The sequence below is a fragment of the Ambystoma mexicanum genome, chromosome 4q (assembly GCF_040938575.1).
Source record: "Ambystoma mexicanum isolate Mex_15411 chromosome 4q, UKY_AmexF1_1, whole genome shotgun sequence".
In the NCBI taxonomy this organism is placed as follows: domain Eukaryota; kingdom Metazoa; phylum Chordata; class Amphibia; order Caudata; family Ambystomatidae; genus Ambystoma; species Ambystoma mexicanum.
Window position 1 is genome coordinate 244,847,562 of NC_090928.1, and position 21,970 is coordinate 244,869,531.

Sequence of the window (21,970 nt, forward strand, 5' to 3'; positions counted from 1 at the left end):
TCTGTGCTTGAGTTGGATTGGCACATGAAAATAAGCATCCTGAAGGTCCAATGGCACCATCCAATCCTGGAATTGGAGAGCCTGAAGGATCTGAGAAAGTGTGACCATCTTGAACTTGCCCTTCCTGAGGAACTTGTTAAAGTATCTGAAGTCCAAGATGGGTCTCAGTCCTCCGTGCTTTTTGGGTATTAGGAAATATGGGTAATACCATCCCCGTTACAGGCACAGGCTCTAAAGCGCAATTCTCTAGCAGGGTTAACATTTCCTGCACAAGGAGTGGATCTGGAATCTTCAAAGAGTGGCTCCCCAGTGGAATGCTCTGAGGTCTCTGTATGAAAGGAAGGCAGTACCCGTGGGCACTGGTTTCCAATGCCCAAGCATCCGAAGTCATGACTAGCCATTTTTCTAGATGCTGAGACAGTCTGCCCCCCCACTGGTCAGTTGTGACTCAAGACCTCAGAGAGGTTTTGAGGAGGCTGATGTAGTGGCAGATGGTAAAGATGCCCCTGCTTGAGCTGGCTTTGCACCTCTCTCTTGTTTACCACGAGGGAACTTTCTTTGGCCTCTTAGACCAGTCATTCCTCTCACGCTTCAAACTGAGGAGTAGTAGCGAAAAGATCTACCCCTCCAAGTCTGTCCACTAGGACGAAAAGGCAAAGGCTGCCAAATAGCAGCACCTAACGATTTGGCTGCAGACATAGAGGTCTGCAACTTGTCAAGGCTTTTGTCAGCCTTGTTGCCAAAAAGGTGAGACCCGTCAAAGGGTTTATGGTCTTTCCATCGATCAAAATGCATTGATGCAAATCCATCGAATGGAAATCCATTGAAATGCTATCTTTTACATGTAAACGTACATTTCCATTGAAACTTGTCCATCAAATATAGGGATGGACAAGTTACGATGGACATGTGCTTTTAAATGTAAAAAAATAACATTTCGATGCTTTTATTTCCCACGTTAAAACGTTACATGGAGCTGTCCAGTGCTGACATTTCGGCACCGGTCGGCTCCTTGTAATGTTTTAATGTTTATTGTATATTGGGGGGGTTCCCCCCAAGCTCTTCAACCCCTCCCCCCTCAACCCTAACTCCAACCCCAACTGTAACCCTAACGCTAACTCTAGCTGTAACCCTAAACCTAACCCAACCCCTAACCTTAATTCTAACCCTTGCCCTAACACTAATTCTAACCCTTGCCCTGACCCTGATTCTAACCCTTGCCCTAACCCCAACCCTAATTCTAACCCTTGCCCTAACCCTGATTCGAACCCTTGCCCTAACCCTGATTCGAACCCTTGCCTTAACCCAACCCTAATTCTAACCCTTGCCCTAACCCTAAAATCCATCGAATTTTATTAAAAGAAAATGCATTTTGTTGGAAAGTATTTTCGATGAATAAAATTCGATGGAAAGGACTTATATGAATTGGATTAAGATATGAAGTCTAGATACCTCGTCAAAGGGCATGTTGAGGAGTCTGGATTGCACATCCGGTGCAAAACCCTACTTCCTCAACCACGCAAATTTGCGTATAACGGTCCTAGTAGCCATGGCTCTGCTGATGCTGTCAGCAGGATCCAGACCTGACTGAAGAGACTCACACATGGCTTCTTTACCGTCTCCAATTATGGCCAAGAACCAGTCTCTTTCATCCCCCTCAGGAATGTGCTCTGCTGCCATGGACATGCAGTCCCATAGAGTGAATGTAAATTTTGCAAGGGCACATGTGGAGTTGGCTGATTTGAGCGCCATGCTCCCTGCAGAAAATACCTTCCTTGCCCATACATCTACTCTTTTCTCGTCCCTATCTGGGAGGATGGTAGGGTAAGCTGCTTGCTTAGAAGTTGCGGTAGCTGCCTGTACCACCAGACTCTCTGGAGTGGGGTGTTTAGATAGGTAGTCAGGGTCACTATTGGAAGGGCGGTCATTCTTGGTCCAATTTGTATTTGCAGCCGGATTGGTTTCTGGTGTCTCCCAATTCGGTGCCACCCTTTTTTGGAGAGCAATGTGGAAAGGTAATATAGGATCTGATGGAGGACCCTTATCCAGGATGTCCGTCAGATCATCCTGTTCAAATAGTAACAGAGGCCTACTCCACCCCATATATTCCACTACCTTGGATATAAGCTCTATATATGACGCATCAGCATGCTCTCCCAGCCTCTGGCCTTCCAAACTCTAGTTCAGGTGAGGTGTCCACCCCACTGGCCATCTGCCAATTGTCATAAAGGTCTTTCAACCTTTATTCCTCAGAAATGAAACTTTCGGGCACATTTGGTGTGCCAAATTAGAGGCCAAATGGAGCATCATTGTCTGAAGGTTCATTCTCCTCATATATTGAGGTAAGGGACTTACAGTAGTCCTTTCTTGGTAGAGGCACATACGTTTTTTCAGGCATCAAGGGTTTGATGAATAGTGGATTCAATGCTGGAGAAGCCATCAAAACATTTTTTAAAGGCGTCATAGGTTTTGATGGGACGCTCCACGTCGATGTTGGAGCTGGCAATGATGGCGCAGCTGGCGTCAATGCCTTTGGCATCGAAGGCAACGTTGAGGACTTGGCTGGCATCGAAGGCCTCGATGGCGTCGACGACCTCGACTTGTGCTTATGCTTTACAACTCGATGGATCCTTCGATGATACGCCATCGCATCAAGGCCTCGACGAGGAGCAGGCCTTCATCCCAGGGGCTTGCCATGGGTTTCTGTTTTTCAAATATTTTTAGCATCTCTGCTCTAAAAGTTTCCCATTCGGCCGCAGTGGATTTCTTTGTGGGGCAAGATACTGTCTCAGGGTAAGTGTCCGACAATGAAGTAGAATAAGGCAACTTATGGTGCCTCTTCTTGGACTTCTTCAACAATGATGAGAAGTGGTGGGAGCTACTGTAGTGCGTGTGCGAAAAATTAGCTAAAAGAACATGGCGCCGGATGCGCAGCCATTTTGGACATTCACTTCCATTACCGCAATGAAAGCCTACGTTTTTGTGGGTCCAGTAACTAGACGTACATTTCTGCAGCAGAGGCAAGGTCACATAATGATGTCAGCTGCACTAACTGTGAAGAATAGTAGTTGTATTGTCCACCGAAGGACGAGCCAGAAAGGGAGTCGGAGCAGTCTGCAGGTGCAGTGATAAGGGGTACTGGGAAAGATGGCAAGGAAGAGAAGCTGGGTTTTTCCACTTCTAGCTGGAATTTTTCACTCTTGGCTCCTCATGCTTATTGTCTGCTCTTTGGCATGGGGGCAGACTGGTAACCAATGAGGGGCGGGGATCCCCCATAAAGAGAAGAGGTATTCATCTTGGGAAAGCAGATAGAACTGGACCCTGAGGTGATGCAGTCTCGCTTAGAGGGAGGACGCTGCGCTCCAGACGCCGTTAGTACGAGTGATCTCTCTGCTTACCTGCTCTGGGATCAAGCCATTTTTTATTCTTATAACTAATGGTCTAATTGTGATTTTTCTGAGTCCAATAATTTCTCTTGTTAGGGTCTAGGTGAACGTAATTCTGAGGTCCTTACACGTGGCCAAGAAATAGTAAAACAGAGACTCCTCGATCTCGACCTCTTAACTTTCTTCCTCTTAGGAGAGTCGCAGGTTTTTTGGTCGGGGTAGATGTTTTTGGGTTTCAACCTACTGCCAATTTCCCCTTTTGCTCCTTCAGGGCCTTGCGGGTCATCGACTGGCACTTGGAGCAGTCCGAGGTCTTATGCTCTACCCCGAGACACCATAAACATACGTTCTGGATCGGTCAATGACATTTTCAAATCACAATCTCGACACTTCTTGAACCCAGTCTTTGGGGTAGTCTGTGTAGATGAAGAAGACATACTCAGGTATGAAGTAATGAAGCGTGCCGTATTTCTCGAAGCGAAAGCATTTGTGAAAAAACTGAATTGAACCCAACAGTCACTGTGCGTTATGTATGCCTTCAATGACATCCTTTAGACGGAGGCCCTTGAGGGACATCGCACCGACCGCATCAACGCACAGTGCCATATGGCAAAAAAAATTCAGAAGCAGCTGAAGCTGGATATCGAATATCAAAGATTTGGAATATGTGGGAGGAGACAATCCATTAGAAGAATGCATTCACCTCAGATTATTCCAGCGTGCAAGTGGTGAAATGAGGACTAGGACTTGTGTGTTCAGGCACCTTTTTAGCATGTTTAAAATTAATACTGGATTATTGACAAGCACTATTTTTATCATGGTTTATCAATTTATTTTTTAAGTGCTTTGAAGCTGGAATGTTTACCAAATGTGCTTCGTACATTCTTTTTACTTATTCTCAATTGTGGAACACACACACACATAGCTTGATCCTCTTCTCTCCAATTAGGTGCAGCATTACAAAACCTCACTGCTTCAATCATATTTTGGTGTTTACCATTAAGGGACTATTACAATTAATAGATTGAAATCAAACCTACCTGATGTGAAGCTGCTGCAAAACGAATCCATCCATCATCAAGGGAGATAACAAACTCTCCCTTTTGCAGCTCAATCTTGACCTGGCCTCCACCAAAAAGAACCAATGGGTAGACTGAGACCATGCTGCAGTCTCGGATAAACACTCTGCTGGTTTTAATCTTCTCATGATACACCAAATAGCGGCTGGAAAAGTACCTAACCTGGAACACAGATGATATGGATTAATTGAAGCACATAAGCTAAGAGAAAAAAAATACACAAGCTTATAAACACAGAAAAACAAGACTGCATTATCCAAACACAAAGGACCGGGTGAATATATAGTATGTCCTCCCCCTCTCCCTGTTTATCTCTGTAGAGGAAAACCTCAGCAGGATGCTGTTGTGAATTGGTACTGCTTTCACATGTGTTGGTGCACATTTTCACCAGTAGGGATTCCCAGTGTAGAGGGACATGTGATTACAACTTTTATTTTGGGCAATGTGCAGTTTCGTCTTTTTACGTTTGGCTAGGGCAAGCTTTGATCTCTACCAGAGACATGCTGCATTCATATTTATTCCACCTATTTATTTGTAAAGGAAGGCAGCTCCATGATGCACAACTACTTTTTTGGAAGATGAAAACAATGCAACATTCCCCTCCCCTCACCTCAAGTTAGAACAGTCAAAGTTAAAGAGGGAAACCTGCAATACAGAGGAGAAACATGCAATTTCCCCCAAAATGTGCAGAAAGTCTTGTGAGGGCATAGGGTCAGCCATTTTGTAGAAGCCCACCAAGGCTACCGTGCAAGTTGAGGCTAGAGTTGCTGAAAGTTGCGCTTAAGAGCTTCTTTGGTTTACCCTGCCTAGTGCACGGATTTGCTCTCAATTCACATGCTACAGGTATATATATATTATTATTTGGTAAAGGTATCAGGCTGCTCTATGATGCATGACTTCACACTGGCAAATATTTGGCGAGGGGCCTGTCTGATATGAGTCGGTATGCCACCATTTTAATCTATGTTCCATGGCACTACAGAGCCAGATACTAGCATTTGGTGTATAGGAGTACAAGGCATAAATTAGATAAAAAATGTATTAGCAGAGTTTTCTAATTAATATTTTCTTGATTAGCAAATATACCCATTTGATTAGCAGTGTTGAAATAATATATTTAATGCGACCAATAGTTATTTGTATGCAAGACAAAGTGAGCAACAATACAGCATGTTTGTGTACTACTGGAGTAAAACAGTATATTGAGTGTCTGTAAAACGTATGAATGGAAACAAAAAAATAGATCTGATAATACAGATCTGAACAAAGTTTTCAGTACAAGGACCAGTGCAGCTGGGGGTAGTTGGTGTTGCACAGGGCAGTGCCCTGCATATTGTATGCTTGACCAATCATTTGCTGTGTAAGGAGAAGTTCAGAAGTTCCATGAATCAAAAACAAAAATGTTAAAGGTAAGTCATTGTCTGAGACGTTGTATGGTGTTGTGGCAGGCAGGGTAAATGCCAACTTCAGGTGGACAATATGGCCCTTGCCTGTCAATTATATTAACTGTTTTAAATGTAGAATGAAATACCACTTTTGGGGGAGGTCAGAGCTGCCAACTGCCCTCAAGTCAGAGCCAAGTAGGCCCAAGCGCAGCTTTCCAGCCCTGCGTACCTATGAAAGTGGTGTTATCACTATTAGTACTCAGAACTGCTGTCGGGGGTGCTGATAGATTTTGTGTTTGTTTTTTAAGGAAAACAGGCTGTGCGCAATTCATGCTTCCCTTAAAAAGAAATTACACATGTCTGCAATTGGAAATAACTTTTTCCACGACATGGAGGTTGACGCGGAGGTGCACAGGTGAGTGGGCGGTGGTCAAGATGTCGCCATCCAATGGAGATTCAGCCTGGTGTACCGCCTCCAGTGATAGGGTGAAGACTGGGCAGAGGTGTAGCGAGCCGGCATGAAATGTGGGTGGATACTTGCAGATTTCACTTGCATTCCTGGCTCCTGGATTGGCCAGCTCTCTTCTGCAGGTTCTAATAAATAATGCAATTGTAACTGTAGAGCAAAGTGATCTCTAGAGGCCAACTACAGTGTATGTTATTGCACTAGATATGTAGATGTACAGACTGGATGGAACTATTGATCACTACTGAGCGTAAACATCTAGTTAGCTTTGTGTATTCATTATGTAAGAGGAAAGAAAGTAACTGATTGAACAGAATAGATGGTGTTGCGGGCAGAGAACCGGGCAAACTGTGAAATATTGTAGATTGCTGGCATCTCACTTTCTGGGTAGTTAGTATAAAGTGAGAGAGAGGAAATGGGCGATCCTTCCTGCCCAGGCAACTCATGTCTAGAACAGCCTGCCTACAGATCTCTGCCATGAAAAACACTGGTTGGTTTTCCAGAAGCGCTTGAAAACGCTCCTATTTGAGTACACTCTCCATGAAATCAGTCTACGTATATGTCCCGTTTTTCTGCTCGTTTCTGTGTTAATGTGCGCATGATGCCTGCGGGCATTGGCTCATAACAAGCAAACAAAAATAATAAAGCAACAGGGTGATAAGATAGAATGTCAAGGAGTTTGTGAACATCCCAGGGGTTCAGCACCACTTACAAAGGTGCGTGTATTCAACCAGCGAGTCACAGAACTAGGCTTGCCATCAAATGCCTTTGGCCATGTAATCATATACATTTTCTAAAGTATTCCCTGTTCAATATGATACATCTTGCCCTACAAAATTAAATATAGAGGTGACACTTTGATATTTAGATATACTGAACTAAACTTTTCTGAAAAGCAAGGAGGAATTGCAGTGTTTTACAGCAGCAAATCTGTAATTATGCATATAACAAACTTTTTGTAGGAATGAACTGCAGGACTATCTTTTGAAAAAAATAAAGTTAACATATACTGATCTTTGACAAACAGGACATAGTTAGCTTAATAAAAGTATCTTCCCGATTAATTCTGGTTTGCAAATATTTTAACCATATTTGAATGTGGTACAAACTGTTTGGAGTGATCATTGTATGTAGAAATGCTTTTTCAACTTGCAACTAAAGAAGCAAAAGGAAGTATACTTGCACAATGTACTTGTAAATGTAAGGGGGAAATGGAATTTCCTGGACTGAAAATGCCATATGTAGATTTAATAACAAGATGGATTGCTTGGTGCAATCTGTGCATTTTGAGTGGAAAGTGAATATGTTCACTGTTGATAATATGGAGAACTTTTTGTTTAAAAATGTGAATGGCACATTGGGTAAGGGGCCCTCTTCCGACAGGTACTGTGCATAGAACAAAGAAGAAAACTCATGTCTATGATCCTGCTTTAGCCAATAAGAAAAAAGATATGAGATTAGGCGTACAACATTTTTTAAATTGGATGGAGTTACAGAAAGATTACATACTGCCAGAATTAGCCACGTTATAAAAACTGGGCGAAGAGACAGCAAATGTGACCTTTACAGAACGACGCAGAATTTATGCTTGAGAACTTAAAAACTAAAAACGTGGCAAATTCTTGGAGAATAGTTAATTGCATTAAAAACAGCCACATATAAGCACAAGTTAACGCGGTATCAGAGTCAGATTGGGTCTCACATTTAAAAAAACTCTACATGAAATGATGATGAAATCAACTCTATTCCTTTGTGCAACTTGGAAAAGTCAAATAATAACTTAGAAGAGATAACCTTTGAGCCAGAACTGATTTTAGACGTAATTCATGGAGCCAAGTCATTCGCATGCTCCTTGTCCAAATAATGTATCTAACAAACGATATGAGGTCAATCGCTGCAGATGGGCTATTATGTTATCTCTTCTTTTTTCAGACATAAAAAAGCAAGGTTATGATGCTACTACATGGAAAACCACCTACATAATTCCCATTCATAAAATACTATTACCCTGTCCACAATCCTTGTTAACAGATCTGAGCTCTATCATGTCAATGAGAACAGAAAAGGTGATGAACTACTTTGCAGAGACTTGTGATGAAGCCTTAATTGACATCAGTATAACAAAGTGAGCTAATGGAGGAAACCGGAAAAGGTTAAGAGGGTGCTTTACCTAATGGATTGGTGCACTATGGTGGACAAGTTCCATAGTTATGCAAGTCTTAATCACTTAAGTCATGAGTACAAGTGTTTAGGTCATTTTGCCTCCCATTGGAAGAATTTTCCCTGCCCAAGGGCCAGGCATGATTTTATTCTGTTTTGTTGGAAGAATTTCCGTAGTTCGATATAAGTTCCAACGTACAAATAGATTGGTCTTGAAGTTGCCCATTGGCGATTTTGTGGGCTTACAAAAGAAGTTGAAACTCTTAAACATCTGATTATTTATTGTACTCATTTGACATGTAGTCGTGTACGATATTTTGGAAATTATTTGAAGTGAGAGGAGCCTTTTGATAGTGAATTGCTTTGGAAGAACCATCTGAGTGACACTTCTGTGTCGCTTGCTTAGGCTGTGTTTGGATTTAAAAACAGTTTGTGTCTGGATAAGGTAAACTAAGAATATAGAATATGTTTTTTTGTTGCCGATTTTAAGAAGGGTTTAAGAATTTTAATGCTATGATCGTAAAGTTGTAAGAGTTTTTTTCCCCTCTTGCTTTTAAAAAAATGATTTTATACAAAATGAGATGTCGTTAGTTTGAAATTATTATTCAATAGGTAATTGTACACGTTTGATTATTTTCTATTTTTGTATATTTGTTATATGTTTAAATGTGATCATGTTTTAACCAATAAACAAATGAAAATATATATATATTGCAGCAAATAAGATTCAAAGGCACGAAGACGAAAGCAAGAACAGCACAGGCATTGTGGAGCACGCAGAACCGCAGGTTGGAGAACGGGCGGCAAAGCAAAGCAGGTTGAGTTCCTATGCAGTGCTGTGAAGGCAGGATAGTGGCATTAACTATATTCCAGTGATAACAATTGGGAATATATTGAAATCCTGTGTACAGCCAAACCAATCCACAACTCGCACAAGGCAATTAGCTTGTGCTAAAGAGTTCCACAGTAAAGCTTGCGGTTTCCGATATTGACAGTGTTTATGTGTCATTGGAAACAATTGGAATAAAGCTAGGATAAGCATATATTTCTTCCAAAGATGATCTTAACATAGTGAACTCCCAAACAAACAAGGAAGCAACACGAAAGGCACAGCCCTAAGTTTATTCAATGAAACATTACAAATTACTAAAAAGGTAGCACCCATGGCAGCAGCGCCCAAAAATGACAGTGAAATTGGGCTTCTGAAAGAGCTAGAAAAATTACAACGTAAAGAAGTGAGCAAATGGTGGGAGGAACACTCCCTCAAAAACTACATAGAGGTTGATAGGATACCACATGGTCTGAGGATTTTACCAATTCCATCCTTTGAGGAGCAAGACCAATTAATGTTAAAAGAGTGGAGTGATGCCACAAATGGGTGTTCGAAAACCTTCCTGCATTTGCTGATCAAGTATGCTGCCAGTGACCGAGTGACACTATTGGAAAAAAATGGAAGTGGAGAATACATTACAATCAATAGGAGAGACAAAAGAGGGAAAGAAACTTAAGACCAATATGGGAAAAAAATCTGTTGGAATATGAGGAAGAAATCAAACAAAGAAAGCAAAGGAAATTCCTAAGAGATAAAGAAGACTATGAAAAAGGAAGGGTCTACACCTTTGCTCGGAGTTTTGAACAGTTAAGACAAGCATCAGTGAAAGTACCATCTCCAATAATCAATAAGACAGCAGCAAGTACTAGCGAAACTTCATCAATATCAGAGTCCTATTTGACCAGCAGTGACACAGAAGAACCCAGCATTCGGCTACATTTTTTAGACTAAATGCGTTTGCTATGCCAAGATGGCAAAAAAAGCAAACAAACAAGAGGTGGAAATCAAAATCGGGGCAGAGGAGCCGAAAAAAATGAGAAGGGGACAGAGGAGCAGGAAATGTAACGAACAATACCCCGGTCAGATCTCTGTGCTCTGGGAAATGAGTGGGACGAGTACAGAGGAAGAAGGCAGTTTTAAGATAATCAATCTCTAGGAACACACTCTAAGTGCCAATCAACATAAAATACTCAGTCTAGGTCTCAATTTCTGCCCAAACTCCAAAAATGACTATGTCCAAACAAGAATAGACTTTGACCACTTCATTCGTAAGGTTCGTCTTAAGAAATGTTTCGCCACCAATACTCAAAGTCAGCAGAAGAAGTACAAACTGGTAGAACAGAAATTACCATCAAAGAACTTGATATACTATCTGATCTGATGGAACTAGAAAATGGCAGTAGTGTAGGGGCTGAACGGGAACCAAACAATTTGGCTGAACTTGGCATCAATACAGAGTGGATGGCAAAAAGTAGCCTAAAACAAAAGTCGAGATTCAACCCGATGATGAATGCGGGGAGCAATATTGAAGCATTCCAATGCTTAGTGATAGAGGATTTGAAAAAGATGCGCAGGAAAAAACAAAAAATCAGTATCCCTAAAGACAATATGACGTCTTCAGATAGACAAGCAGTAAAAGAACTGTACAAGCTTAAAAACTGCATCATCAAACCCTCTGACAAGGGGCAGAACATAGTGTTACAAAAGAAAACTGAGTACATCAAAGAAGCTTACAAACAGTTCAATGATTCTAAATGCTACACTAGGATACAAAACAACCCTGTTGAAGAATTAGAACAGAAGATGAAAGTATTTCTGTCCAAATGGCAACACAAGGGAATACTGTCTGAAGAGACCTGCAAATTCCTGATGACAACTATCACTCCTAATATATACTTTCTCCCGAAGGTGCATAAGAATATTAAAAAATCACCTGGGCGACCTATTGTGTGCCTAATAGGCTCAGCATTAGAGAAATTGTCTAAATATATAGACGAAGTACTGTTCCAGTTTGTATCTACACTTCCATCATACATAAAAGATACCACTGACTTTCTGTCCCGCATTGAGGGTATACCGTGGGAAAAAGAGTATTTAATGGCGACGACGGATGTTGTCTCGCTATACACTTCGATTGGACATGAGCATGGAAAAAAGGCGTGCCAACATTACTTAGATAGCATGTCTCTAAACTATCTTGAACACACCAAAAGTGTGATGGACATGTTTGATATGTGTCCCACAAACAATGTTTTCCTCTTCAATGAAGAATATTTCAAACAGGTGCAAGGAACTGCAATGGGGATGACCTTCGCACCCTTGTATGCAAATCTCACGATGGGCGCATGGCAGATGGCAACCAAGTTTTCACAAACAAAGTTGCACTATGGCTAAAATATATAGACCTATTCATTATGTGGAAGGGGACGGAGAAAGGTTGGTTGGAGTTTGTTAAGAAATTAAACTTAAACCAAAATAATCTCGGATTCACAGAGACACACAGTCGGACATTAATAACGTTCCTGGACGTGAACATAAGAATTATGAACAGCTCCATAACTTGTGAACTGCACAGAAAAAGTACTGGCTCCAATACACCACTACACGCGACAAGTGGGCACCCAAAGAATTTGATATGGAGTGTCCCCTATTAAGACTGAGAAGAAACAACACCACTCTAGAAACTTACGATTTGGAGAGCAGAATAACAGCTGCAGGATTTCGTAGACAAATGTACCCCAAAAAGATAATTGAAAGGGCCTATCTGAAGGCAAGAATATTAGACAGACAAAGTCTCCTTTCTGCATCATGCAAGAAAGAAAAAATGGAGGTGGAAAAAGGAAGCACACGTCTGATTCTAACATTTGACAGCCAAGCAACAACCATCAGGCATATTCTGCAGAAACATTGGAACATTCTACTCGCAGACACAGATCTGACATATAGCCTTCAGAAGAAACCGATCTCTGAAAGATACTGTAGTCTAAAGTTTTATGTCCAAAGATGAAAAAATGAATCAAAAGAGTTGGCTGATGACGCAAAAGAAGGGTTTTTTCAAATGCACACAATGTAATATCTGCAAATATGCAATTAACTGTGGAACTTTCCAACACCCAGTCACAGGACAGACTATGACGATATCAGAAAAAATTACTTGTGATACAGATCAAGTGGTGTATGTTTTAATTTGTGCCTGCAAAAATTGGTATAGGCAGCACAAAGTGCAAATTGAAAATTCAAATACAACAACATGTAAGAGCGATCCAGCACAACAATGTCAACTAACCAACGGCCAAACACTTTAGCAAATATCATAAGAATAATATGAATGGCTTTGGAATCTTTGGCATCCAAAAAATTGAAATTGGGCGTAGAGGTGGAGATAAAGAAAAATGACGGCGACAAAAAGAAACGTGTTGTATTCTCGACTTTGGGAGTAAACAGCCCAATGGACACAACATTGATTAAGAACTTTACACATTTTTGGGACAATGAGTTTTCTTGAGAGAGGAACTATGATGAAACTAAGAAGGGTTTGATTTTCTAGAAATTCAGAATTATGGTTTTAGGCTTTTTAGTGGTAGGCTTGTGGGCTCATCTGTGATAAACTACTAGCTTCCGTTCCATATATGTGCTCATTGGCTATTTACAACAATTTTCAGAGATTGACTCCATTCCCATGAACCTCGAATGTAATGATCATGTTGTATTTTAATTGGTGATTGTTTCTTATTCTCTCTGTTCAATGATGTAATTGAACAGACTTGGAAAAAAGAGAGAAGTAGGGCTGTGAGTGAAGTGTAGACTGGGTGCTATGCAGTAAGCACACCAGCCACTGTATTTGTACAGGTGGGGCCAATGTGGTTATATTTTATGGACCAGTTCAATGATATAGATATGGGCATATCGCATGGCTAAAACATGAACTCTACCTATGAGGGGTGATGCACGATGCACTTTATGAAATGATGTTAGGCTGCTATTGCACTATGTACTTTAGTATGAATAAAAAACAGATTGCTATTGCACTATGCACTTTAGCAAGAAACAAAAGGCACACTGTAGCATATAACCCTCTTTGATGTAGATAGTGGCCAGATATATATGGTCTATGAAGAGGCCATGGATTTATATCATAAAGTGATATTATGTTATGCACTTTAGATATGTGATTATATGCATTTTTTCTACGAAGAAGTAATTGACTTATATTACAAAGCGATACCATATTATGTATTTTAGGACATGCAAACATACCAAAGCACTATGCACTTTTGTACATCTAGACAGAGTTGGCTGTCAGATTGTTGGAAAATGACGAGAGGATGCATTTGCCATAATTGCTGGTAAACTACAATGTATTACAAGCTACCCAGACATTCTGCCATTTGCACTATGTATTTATGAAAATGTTCGGTAGGCAGACACTAACATTTATTGTTACAGCCTGTGATTGGACTCTAAGGGGGTTTGGTACCAATAGAATGTGTTTGCAGGGTGACTGACACTACGGTGTAATTTGCACTATTATATTTGGGCCTCGCACTAATAGTGCGAATAGGCCTAGTGGGCAATTTGAAAAGTGCAGACATTAATCCTGCGGTAGCGGGCGGTTTCCCAGTTCATTGTAGCTCATTCTTTCTATTTGTCAAAAGAGCGCTGATATGATATAAGCACAAGTGTGGCAGAAGCATTGAATACATTGAACTCTTGGCCAAACACAAAACTATATAAAGGTTACTGCTGCTTATCATTTTTACCATGGACATTGGAGAAATGATAATGTGTTTAAGTGCAAGTGGCAGAATGCTGGTAGCAATGGGCCACATTTGAAAACATGTAAAGATGGGCGACATGAAATGTTGCAGGCAAGCTAATCCAGTCCTCTCTCTAGTCCCAAAACTCTCTTTCTTTCTTTAAATTAACTTTTAAAATGAGGCATCTGTTGTTGTGAACATGCGGCAAGTCAGCCGCGAAACGCGTAAACGGCTCAGCAAAACTATTTTGATATTTGTTGGAAGGACGGTATCATGACGGTTTTTTTTCTGTAAAGAATTTTTTATATGTGCCGTGATTTTCCCCGATTTTTGCAATACATAAAGGAAGAAATGGAGAAACTAATGAATGTGAATCCGGACCATTTTATTTTTTGATCCTGTTGAGAGTGCTGCTTGTTTGGTCTGAAGGAAAACGATCAGCTAATTTTAAACATATATATTAAATGTGTTTTTTAGGTGATTGTTTCTATTGCACTTGTGTCTACAAAGAGTATTGAATGAAATGTTGATGAGGGAAAAGGCGTAGTAGGTGTTACAAAGGGTGGCTGTAATTCCCTTGCAAAACTATTTGGTGATTATGCTGATTAGTAGTAAGCAAATGCAAGTATAAAATGGATCTATTGGGGTACATACAAGAGATGTGTTGCACAATGAATAACCATGACCTGCACTATGCACTTTATTGGTATTTCAAATACTGATATGGTAGTATAAAAGTTGGCATTTTGTACCAATGGCAGTATGCTGTTAAAGCATGAAGCACTTTAAGAATGCAATATATGAAACTATTTGTGATGTTCAAATATGATGTGGGTAATCATGTCCTTTGCACTATGCACTTTATGTTCCATAAGTTATACCGGGTATGCAATAGGCACTTGTGATGCATGCAGGTATGCTATTCAATTCTAGCATCGAAGAGAAACTGAGATGACAAATGTCAAATGTTTCGTGGCACTATGCACCTTATTGCTCTAAGAAAAATGCTGCTAACGCACTCAGCACTTTGGTTCTAAAAGTAGATCGCCAGAACACATTGTACACCTACACAGGACTTCCGGGTCTAATGTTGATTAAATCATTGAACTATTGAAAGTATTTATTTGGGCACATGCCCTAATACTATTTGCTAGCAAGACATACAGAATATGCCATATAATCAGCCAATTAGAAAGACAATGTCAAGGTTATGCGGTACGCGATATGCATCGTGAAACTAATGCATTCCTTGCAAACACTATTAGATGCACAATACAATTTAACTTGCAGCTAGATATCTGTTATATTAACAACTAACACAGTATATGTTACTCACATGTCTGGAATCAAATTACAAACATTGGTAATCACTTAATATACTAGGCTAATATGGCCGAAATGCAATTCTGGGTGTGCAGCATTTTAGGTAAACTAGTCCTTTTATTGTGTTGACACGTACATTTCCTTGCCTGCCTCTCTTTCATGTCTTTTAAATGGGTGTTTGACAATGAGGCAAATCGTTGTGAACAAGTGGCGAGTTGGCCGCAGAACGCGTGAACATCTCAGCAAGCTAATTGCTACACTTGGGAGGACCCATGTATTTTGGTCATTTTTTCAATTTTAAAGGATTTCCATGTTTGGTGTACTTAACGATTTTCCCTGTTCTGAATAATAAAGAAAGATATTTTTTGGCAACTAAGGTGTGGACCCGGCAACATTTTTTCCAATTTGGATTGATTTTGCCTTAAACTTTTGTGGAGATTGCAGCTCGAATTTCCTGCATGCAATGGCAGTATTGTGAACATATATATATATATATATATATATTCAATGAAAAAAACGTTGCTAAAGGGACGTTATGGTTAAGTTGCACTAATAAAAACCTATGAAATTCAATGAAAAAACGTTGTTAAAGGGACGTTATGGTTACAAGTAAAACCGAAAACCCCCAGAAATTCGCCAGTTATGGTAAGCTAAGCAACCACCGTGCACTACGAAGACTAACACCCAGGACATCAAAGATGACATCACAAATGTCATTGATGACATTACAACGTGAATTTTTTTTTAATGAAAAGTCCCTACAAGGGGTTGTGTTTATATTGTTGGTAACAAGATGTTAGGGGTGATCGGGAGACCTATCATGAACTACATAATCTATTCAAGAATGTACTCATCTAAAATCATTACATTAGAGTGTTGTTGTTAATACACAAACCTAATCATATATAAACATAGGCAATGACTGCAGCATGCACCATGGAAGTACAATATTTATAATCTTGTAATTTTGAATAGTACAATAATGAATGCTACCTTATCAGAGTTTTGAGTAATGTTAAACATGTAACAACTAGCTAACTATTCAAGACTTACTACACTTTGGTCTAAAGCGCTTTATAAATCAATAAATACAAATAAATACACTTGTGCTAGTACAAACAATACATATGAAGAACCACAATGCATACAAATCAGAGGCACATACTGGGAAACTAAAGTAAGGAAGAAAGAAACGGCATCATCAGAAAACGTTAATAACATTAAAGTTTATCTTCATGTATAAAAATGAATTGTGTATTTGAGGCCTGCTTATTTCCTCATGTATATGCACCATGAGCTGAGACCAAACCCTAAGGAAGGTACTTTAAGAACATATGACAAGGTTAATGTCTAATTGTATAGCACCTTCTAAATTTTTATATTCTGACTGTCAGTGAACAAAACCACATGGTCTAGATATGTCAGTGAACAAAAACAAGTTGCCCAGATATGTGATGTCATCAGTGATGTCATCAATGACATTTGTGATGTCATCTTTGATGCCCTGTTAGCCTTAGCAGTGCACGGTGGTGGCGCGAGTTATGGTTGCTTAGCTTACCATAACTGGCGAATTTCTGGGGTTTTTCGGTTTTACTTGCAACCATAACGTCCCTTTAACAAAACTTTTTTCATTGAATTTGATAGGTTTTATTAGTGCAATTTAACCAGAACGCCCCTTAACAAAGTTTTTTCATTGAATTTCATAGGTTTTTATTAGTGCATGCTATTTTCCTACAACTTACTAATATCATACTTGCCCAATATAGCAATATGTGTGTCCAATTTACAATGTTTCACCTTAAAACTGCCATTTCCCACCATCTAGCATCATTTTTAACACTTCTATACACTTTTTGCAACTTTTTCAACTAATCTTGCATCCGTAGACGTCTGGGAACGTCTGACTTCATCGCGGACCTTCCGGACAGTGCCACGTGACCATACGCTTGTGCGCAGCATGATGACATGTTCGCGAACGTGTCAGCACTTCGCGATCGAATCTGTGCTTCGAAGACAGTTCGGAACTGCATTTTCTACTGATCTAGGAACTTTCAACTTCAAAATTTCCCCTGCACAGCTCCTACCTCCTACACCTATTCCTCCTCATTATCCATTAACAATCTTGTACACAATACATACTTGGAAGAATTGATTTATCTTAAAAATGGCATCAGTTATTGTCATCCCTCCTCCCCAAAAAAAGCGCAGTACTTCCAAAGACAATGAAGAGGACCAAGAAGAAGAGGTAGAGGAAGTGCCTACCCCTAGCACCCAGATAGAATCATGGGTGTGGCAGTTCTTTACCGCTGTTGAGTGTACCAAAGGCTTAAGCTACCAAAGAGAAATGCACTGAGTGCAATTTGTATTCAGTCGCAGAGTACCTGCACAGTACTCCTACGGGACCACCTACATGAGCCACCAAACCAAATCCAACGACCGCAATTCTCTCAGAAAGGTTGTTCCTTTCTCAGCAAGTAGTAGGCTGTCTTCCTCTACCTCATCTTCCTCAACCAATACTGTAACCACACAGCCTACTTCTGTGGTACACAGAATCCCACCAGATACCTTGCAAGCAATAAAAGAGGCTGTTGATCCATGTCTTTTGAAGACACAGTCCTCTGTATAAACTGCAACACACCACTCTTTAGGGGGAAGCAATTTCAACGTGCATTTGAAGCTGTAATCAAGAAGCCTGAGAAACACTGCCCACTACCTTAGATGTTACACATGCGCAACGTCTTCCCCTGTCCACCTGCCCCTCCATATTAGTGCTTGGTGCCTCTTCCCTCATTTCCCTCCTCACCTTACGTTCCAAGCTCTCCTGCAAACATTTCTTTTTAAAAAAACAACAAAAGAAAGGTTCCTTTAGGAACGACTTTTCACAGTTAAAAAATAGAACAAAAAAAAATCTTATAGACTCCATCTACTTTACATTTCTCAGTTAAGTACATAGACTCAATGCGTTTTTCCACCATTACCATTAGCATTTTGTGTTATGCTAATGGGACGTTCACCCCGCGTTCCAGGGACAGGGATAGGAACAGGGGATAACAGCCCGGTAGCCCAAGTTATCAGCCCAAGCGAAGTGTGTCTGTGTGCGCCCTGATGTCTGCGGGCTTCAGCGCATTATAAATAAATAAATAACTAGGGCTCCGGACCATTAGCACCTCTGGTTCTCAAAGCGGGAACCAATGGTGCTAAAACAGATTTTTCCCGCCCTGTCCCGCTGTAGGAAGGAAAATCCTTTTCAAAGATGGCCAACATGGAAAGAGAAGGCGGGGCTCTGTAAACAGCCCCTCTTCCCTTGCCATGGCAGCCTGCAGAACCCTATGACCATATTACCAAAAGCACATTTTCTTTCCCTTTCAAACCTATCCTACCTTCGAATAACTTTACCACTTAGCCGGTCCCAGATGGCCAGTAGCCAGATTGTCTGCGTCATCACCTTATACCATGACACAGACAATCTGGCCACTGCTCATGGCCACAGGCTGTACCTCAGTCACCAAAGGTATAGCACTGATTTTGTACCTACATTATGAAACTTGTCAAAAAATAAAACACAGGCTCATTTGCAAAACCATGCTTTAATGTCCTTGCCAATGCTCCTTTCACGAGTTTGCTTGAAATCTGCCCATGTTTTATTTTTTCGAAAGTGTCAAAATGTATGCACATACAATAGTCATATAACTTAGTACCCACTTGACAAAATCCATTCAGTCCTTAAACATTGAAGGTTGTGTCAGTAATCTTTCCGAAAACCTTCTTCCACATTCGTCAAAGGGCAACAAAGTTATAAGCCATCTAAAAATGTTGAGACCCCCCTCTAATTTCACCCCCTCTTGAGAAAATCCCACCAAACTTTGCAAAACCATTTATATCTAGATCCAAAATAGTTTTGCAAACGTTTGTGTAGATTCGTCAAATTAAACCACATTTATAAGCCTTTACAATATTTTGGAACCCCCACTTCTAATTTTGCCTCCTCTTGACAGAATCACACCAGACTTTGCAAACCCATTCAGAATCAGGTTATGAATATAATTGCATAATTTCATGCAGTTTCATTAAGTGGCGCCAAAGTTACAAGCCATCCAAGAACTGCTTTTCACCAATGATGTAATGCAAAAGTGTCCGCAAACTTCTCAGGACTGTTCACGAACATCCGGACTGTTCGCTGACTTTTTCGGCATAAAACACCTGTTTTTTTTTTGCTTCCTGCAGCCATATCCCATCCCATCCTCATCACCCCTAAGCCCCCCAGTGATTATTTGACAAGTTTGACAAGTGCAATGTTGTGTTTTGTAATATGTTTTTACTGCGATGTCCGCGGACACCGGCCGCTGTCCGTGAATCCAAGATGGCGGGCGGTTCTAGGTTAAACTATCGAAAACCAAAGGATCGAATGCCTTTTTTTTGACAGTCAAAGGGTGAAAAAAGGGTCGATTTTTTTTTATGGGGGGCCCCCCCTCAACCCCCGTTTTATTTATTAAAAAAAACTTTTTTATCAAACCAAACAAAAAAATATATAAATTAAAAAAAAAAACGACCTTTTTTTTCGACCCTTTGACTTTCGAAAAAAAGGTCATTCGATCCTTTATTTTCGAAACTTTGACTGGACACCATGGCGGGCATTTCCAAAATTCTGACGCACTTCGTGCTTTTCACCATCCAATCAGTGGGCGCGTATGTTGCCCACGGACACCACGTTGCCTTCTAAGCCAATCAGAGTCCTTGTTACACATCGCCGCAAGTGGTCTTTATGGGCACGGACCCGCTTGTGCGGCGCTCTGCTTCCTAACATTTCTAAGATGGAAGCTGGTGAATTTCCCCGACTGGCTGGCAGCGGTCTAGTAGTTGCACGCTCCCTTGACGTGCGGACGACCGATCACGTGATCCTTTATCTGGAAACGAAGCGGCCAGTGGTTCGCGTCGCTTCTGCCTTTGACGCTCCATCCTCCCCTCAGCTTTCGTTGGTTTCGTTCTCAATCGGCTTCGCGAATCAATCTTATTTGTCTCCCATTCCGGCCAGTTCCCCATCTGAGTAAGTTCCCTTTCTCTAGGATTCCCTTGAGTAATTTTACCTGGTCCTCATCTCCGGTTATCCTTCCAGACTCTCCCGACTCGCCCGAAGCTTTCCTACTCAGCCAGGGTCCAGATCCGAACTTTCCCTCAGTCCTTTTCGGGTGAGAGGATTCCCATTGATCTCTCCTTTCCTTTCCCTTCTTTGGGCCCCTCCTCTAACCTGCTCCCCATTTCTTCACTTCTCATTCCCGCAGACAAGGTGTATTGTGTGATTCCCGGGGGTTCCTGTCGGAGACGTCCAACCTTCCACCATTAGCCTGATCTGCACGAGCTGGGATTTCGTCCAGGGTTTTCTTCCCATTGAGGGTTTCCCTGGGAGTCCTGCCCGCTCTCCTGGGTCACATTACCCTGGGCTGAGTGGCCAGGGCTGTCACTGGGAAATCTTCACAGCTGCTTTAATTCTCCCAGTTGGAGTCATCGATTGCCAAGGTGAGCTGTTTGTGAGTTATTACTTGATTTAGTACTACAACAGCTTATTACTCATAATTATACAGTTATAACAGTAAGCGACGCCTGAAGGAATATTGGCAATCGGAATTCAAAATGGAGCAGTTAATGGCGGCCATGCAGGCCATGTCATTAGAGGTACAATCCTTGAAACAGGATAATGCTCAACTACGACATCAAGTAACTAGAGCCTTTTCAGACACTCCCCCGTCGTCCTTACGTTCCGTAATGTACGACGGTGACCCCTACAGACTAAAAGAATTCCTTGACAGTTGTACCATCCAATTCACATTCAAACCTCACTTTTTCCCTACTGATAAAGATAAGGTAGGCTATGTTATTTCACACCTTTCTGGTCCAGCGTTAGCTTGGGCGACCCCTTTAGTTACCTCCAACAATGTTATTCTTGATTCTTACACCGCCTTCACCAAAAGCCTCCAAACCATGTTTGGAAGAAAGGAGATTTCGGTTGCCACACAAGAGAGACTTCTCGATTTAAAACAAGGAAACAAAGAATTACTTTGGTATATCACTCAGTTTAAACAACTATCCTCTGAACTAGGCTGGCCCGAGTAAGGTCTCCTCACTCTTTTTCGGAGAGGTCTCACAGATGAACTAAAAGACGAGGTCTCTAAAGTCCCTCGTCCCGCTAATCTAGCTGATATGATCACGTTAACCATGCAAATTGATTACCGAATGCATGAAAGGACATACGAAAAGAAAAAGGGGAAAGGAACACGACCACAGTGGGATTATTCCTCAACCATTCAGAAATCTCTGTCTCCTACTGAAGAGCCCATGCAAGTTGGGACCGTTCGAGGACCGATTTCAGCTACTGAAAGGGAGAGGAGAAGATCTTTGAAACTATGTATGTACTGTGGGTCCTCTACTCATGTTTTGAAAGACTGTCACTTAGTTCTTCCTCGTCGCTCTCCTATTCCTAAGTCGGGAAACTTCAAAGCCTTACCGTTAGGGGAAGACCGGTAAGTGCCCAGCAACATTCTTCCCCGTATCAGACCAGTATGTCACCTGATAACTCTCTCAGCAATC

General features: G+C 41.1%; 1 protein-coding gene across 2 annotated transcripts in view; it reads right to left on the reverse strand.

The window, feature by feature from the left end:
• The window catches only part of DHX57 (DExH-box helicase 57), a 1,970,484-nt gene that overhangs the window by 22,073 nt on the left and 1,926,441 nt on the right, over positions 1-21,970 (reverse strand). For both annotated transcript variants that reach the window (XM_069607794.1, XM_069607793.1), the window contains one exon: positions 4,427-4,627. In XM_069607794.1, the coding sequence (XP_069463895.1) occupies positions 4,427-4,627 (201 nt within the window). The remainder of the gene's footprint in view (positions 1-4,426; positions 4,628-21,970) is intronic.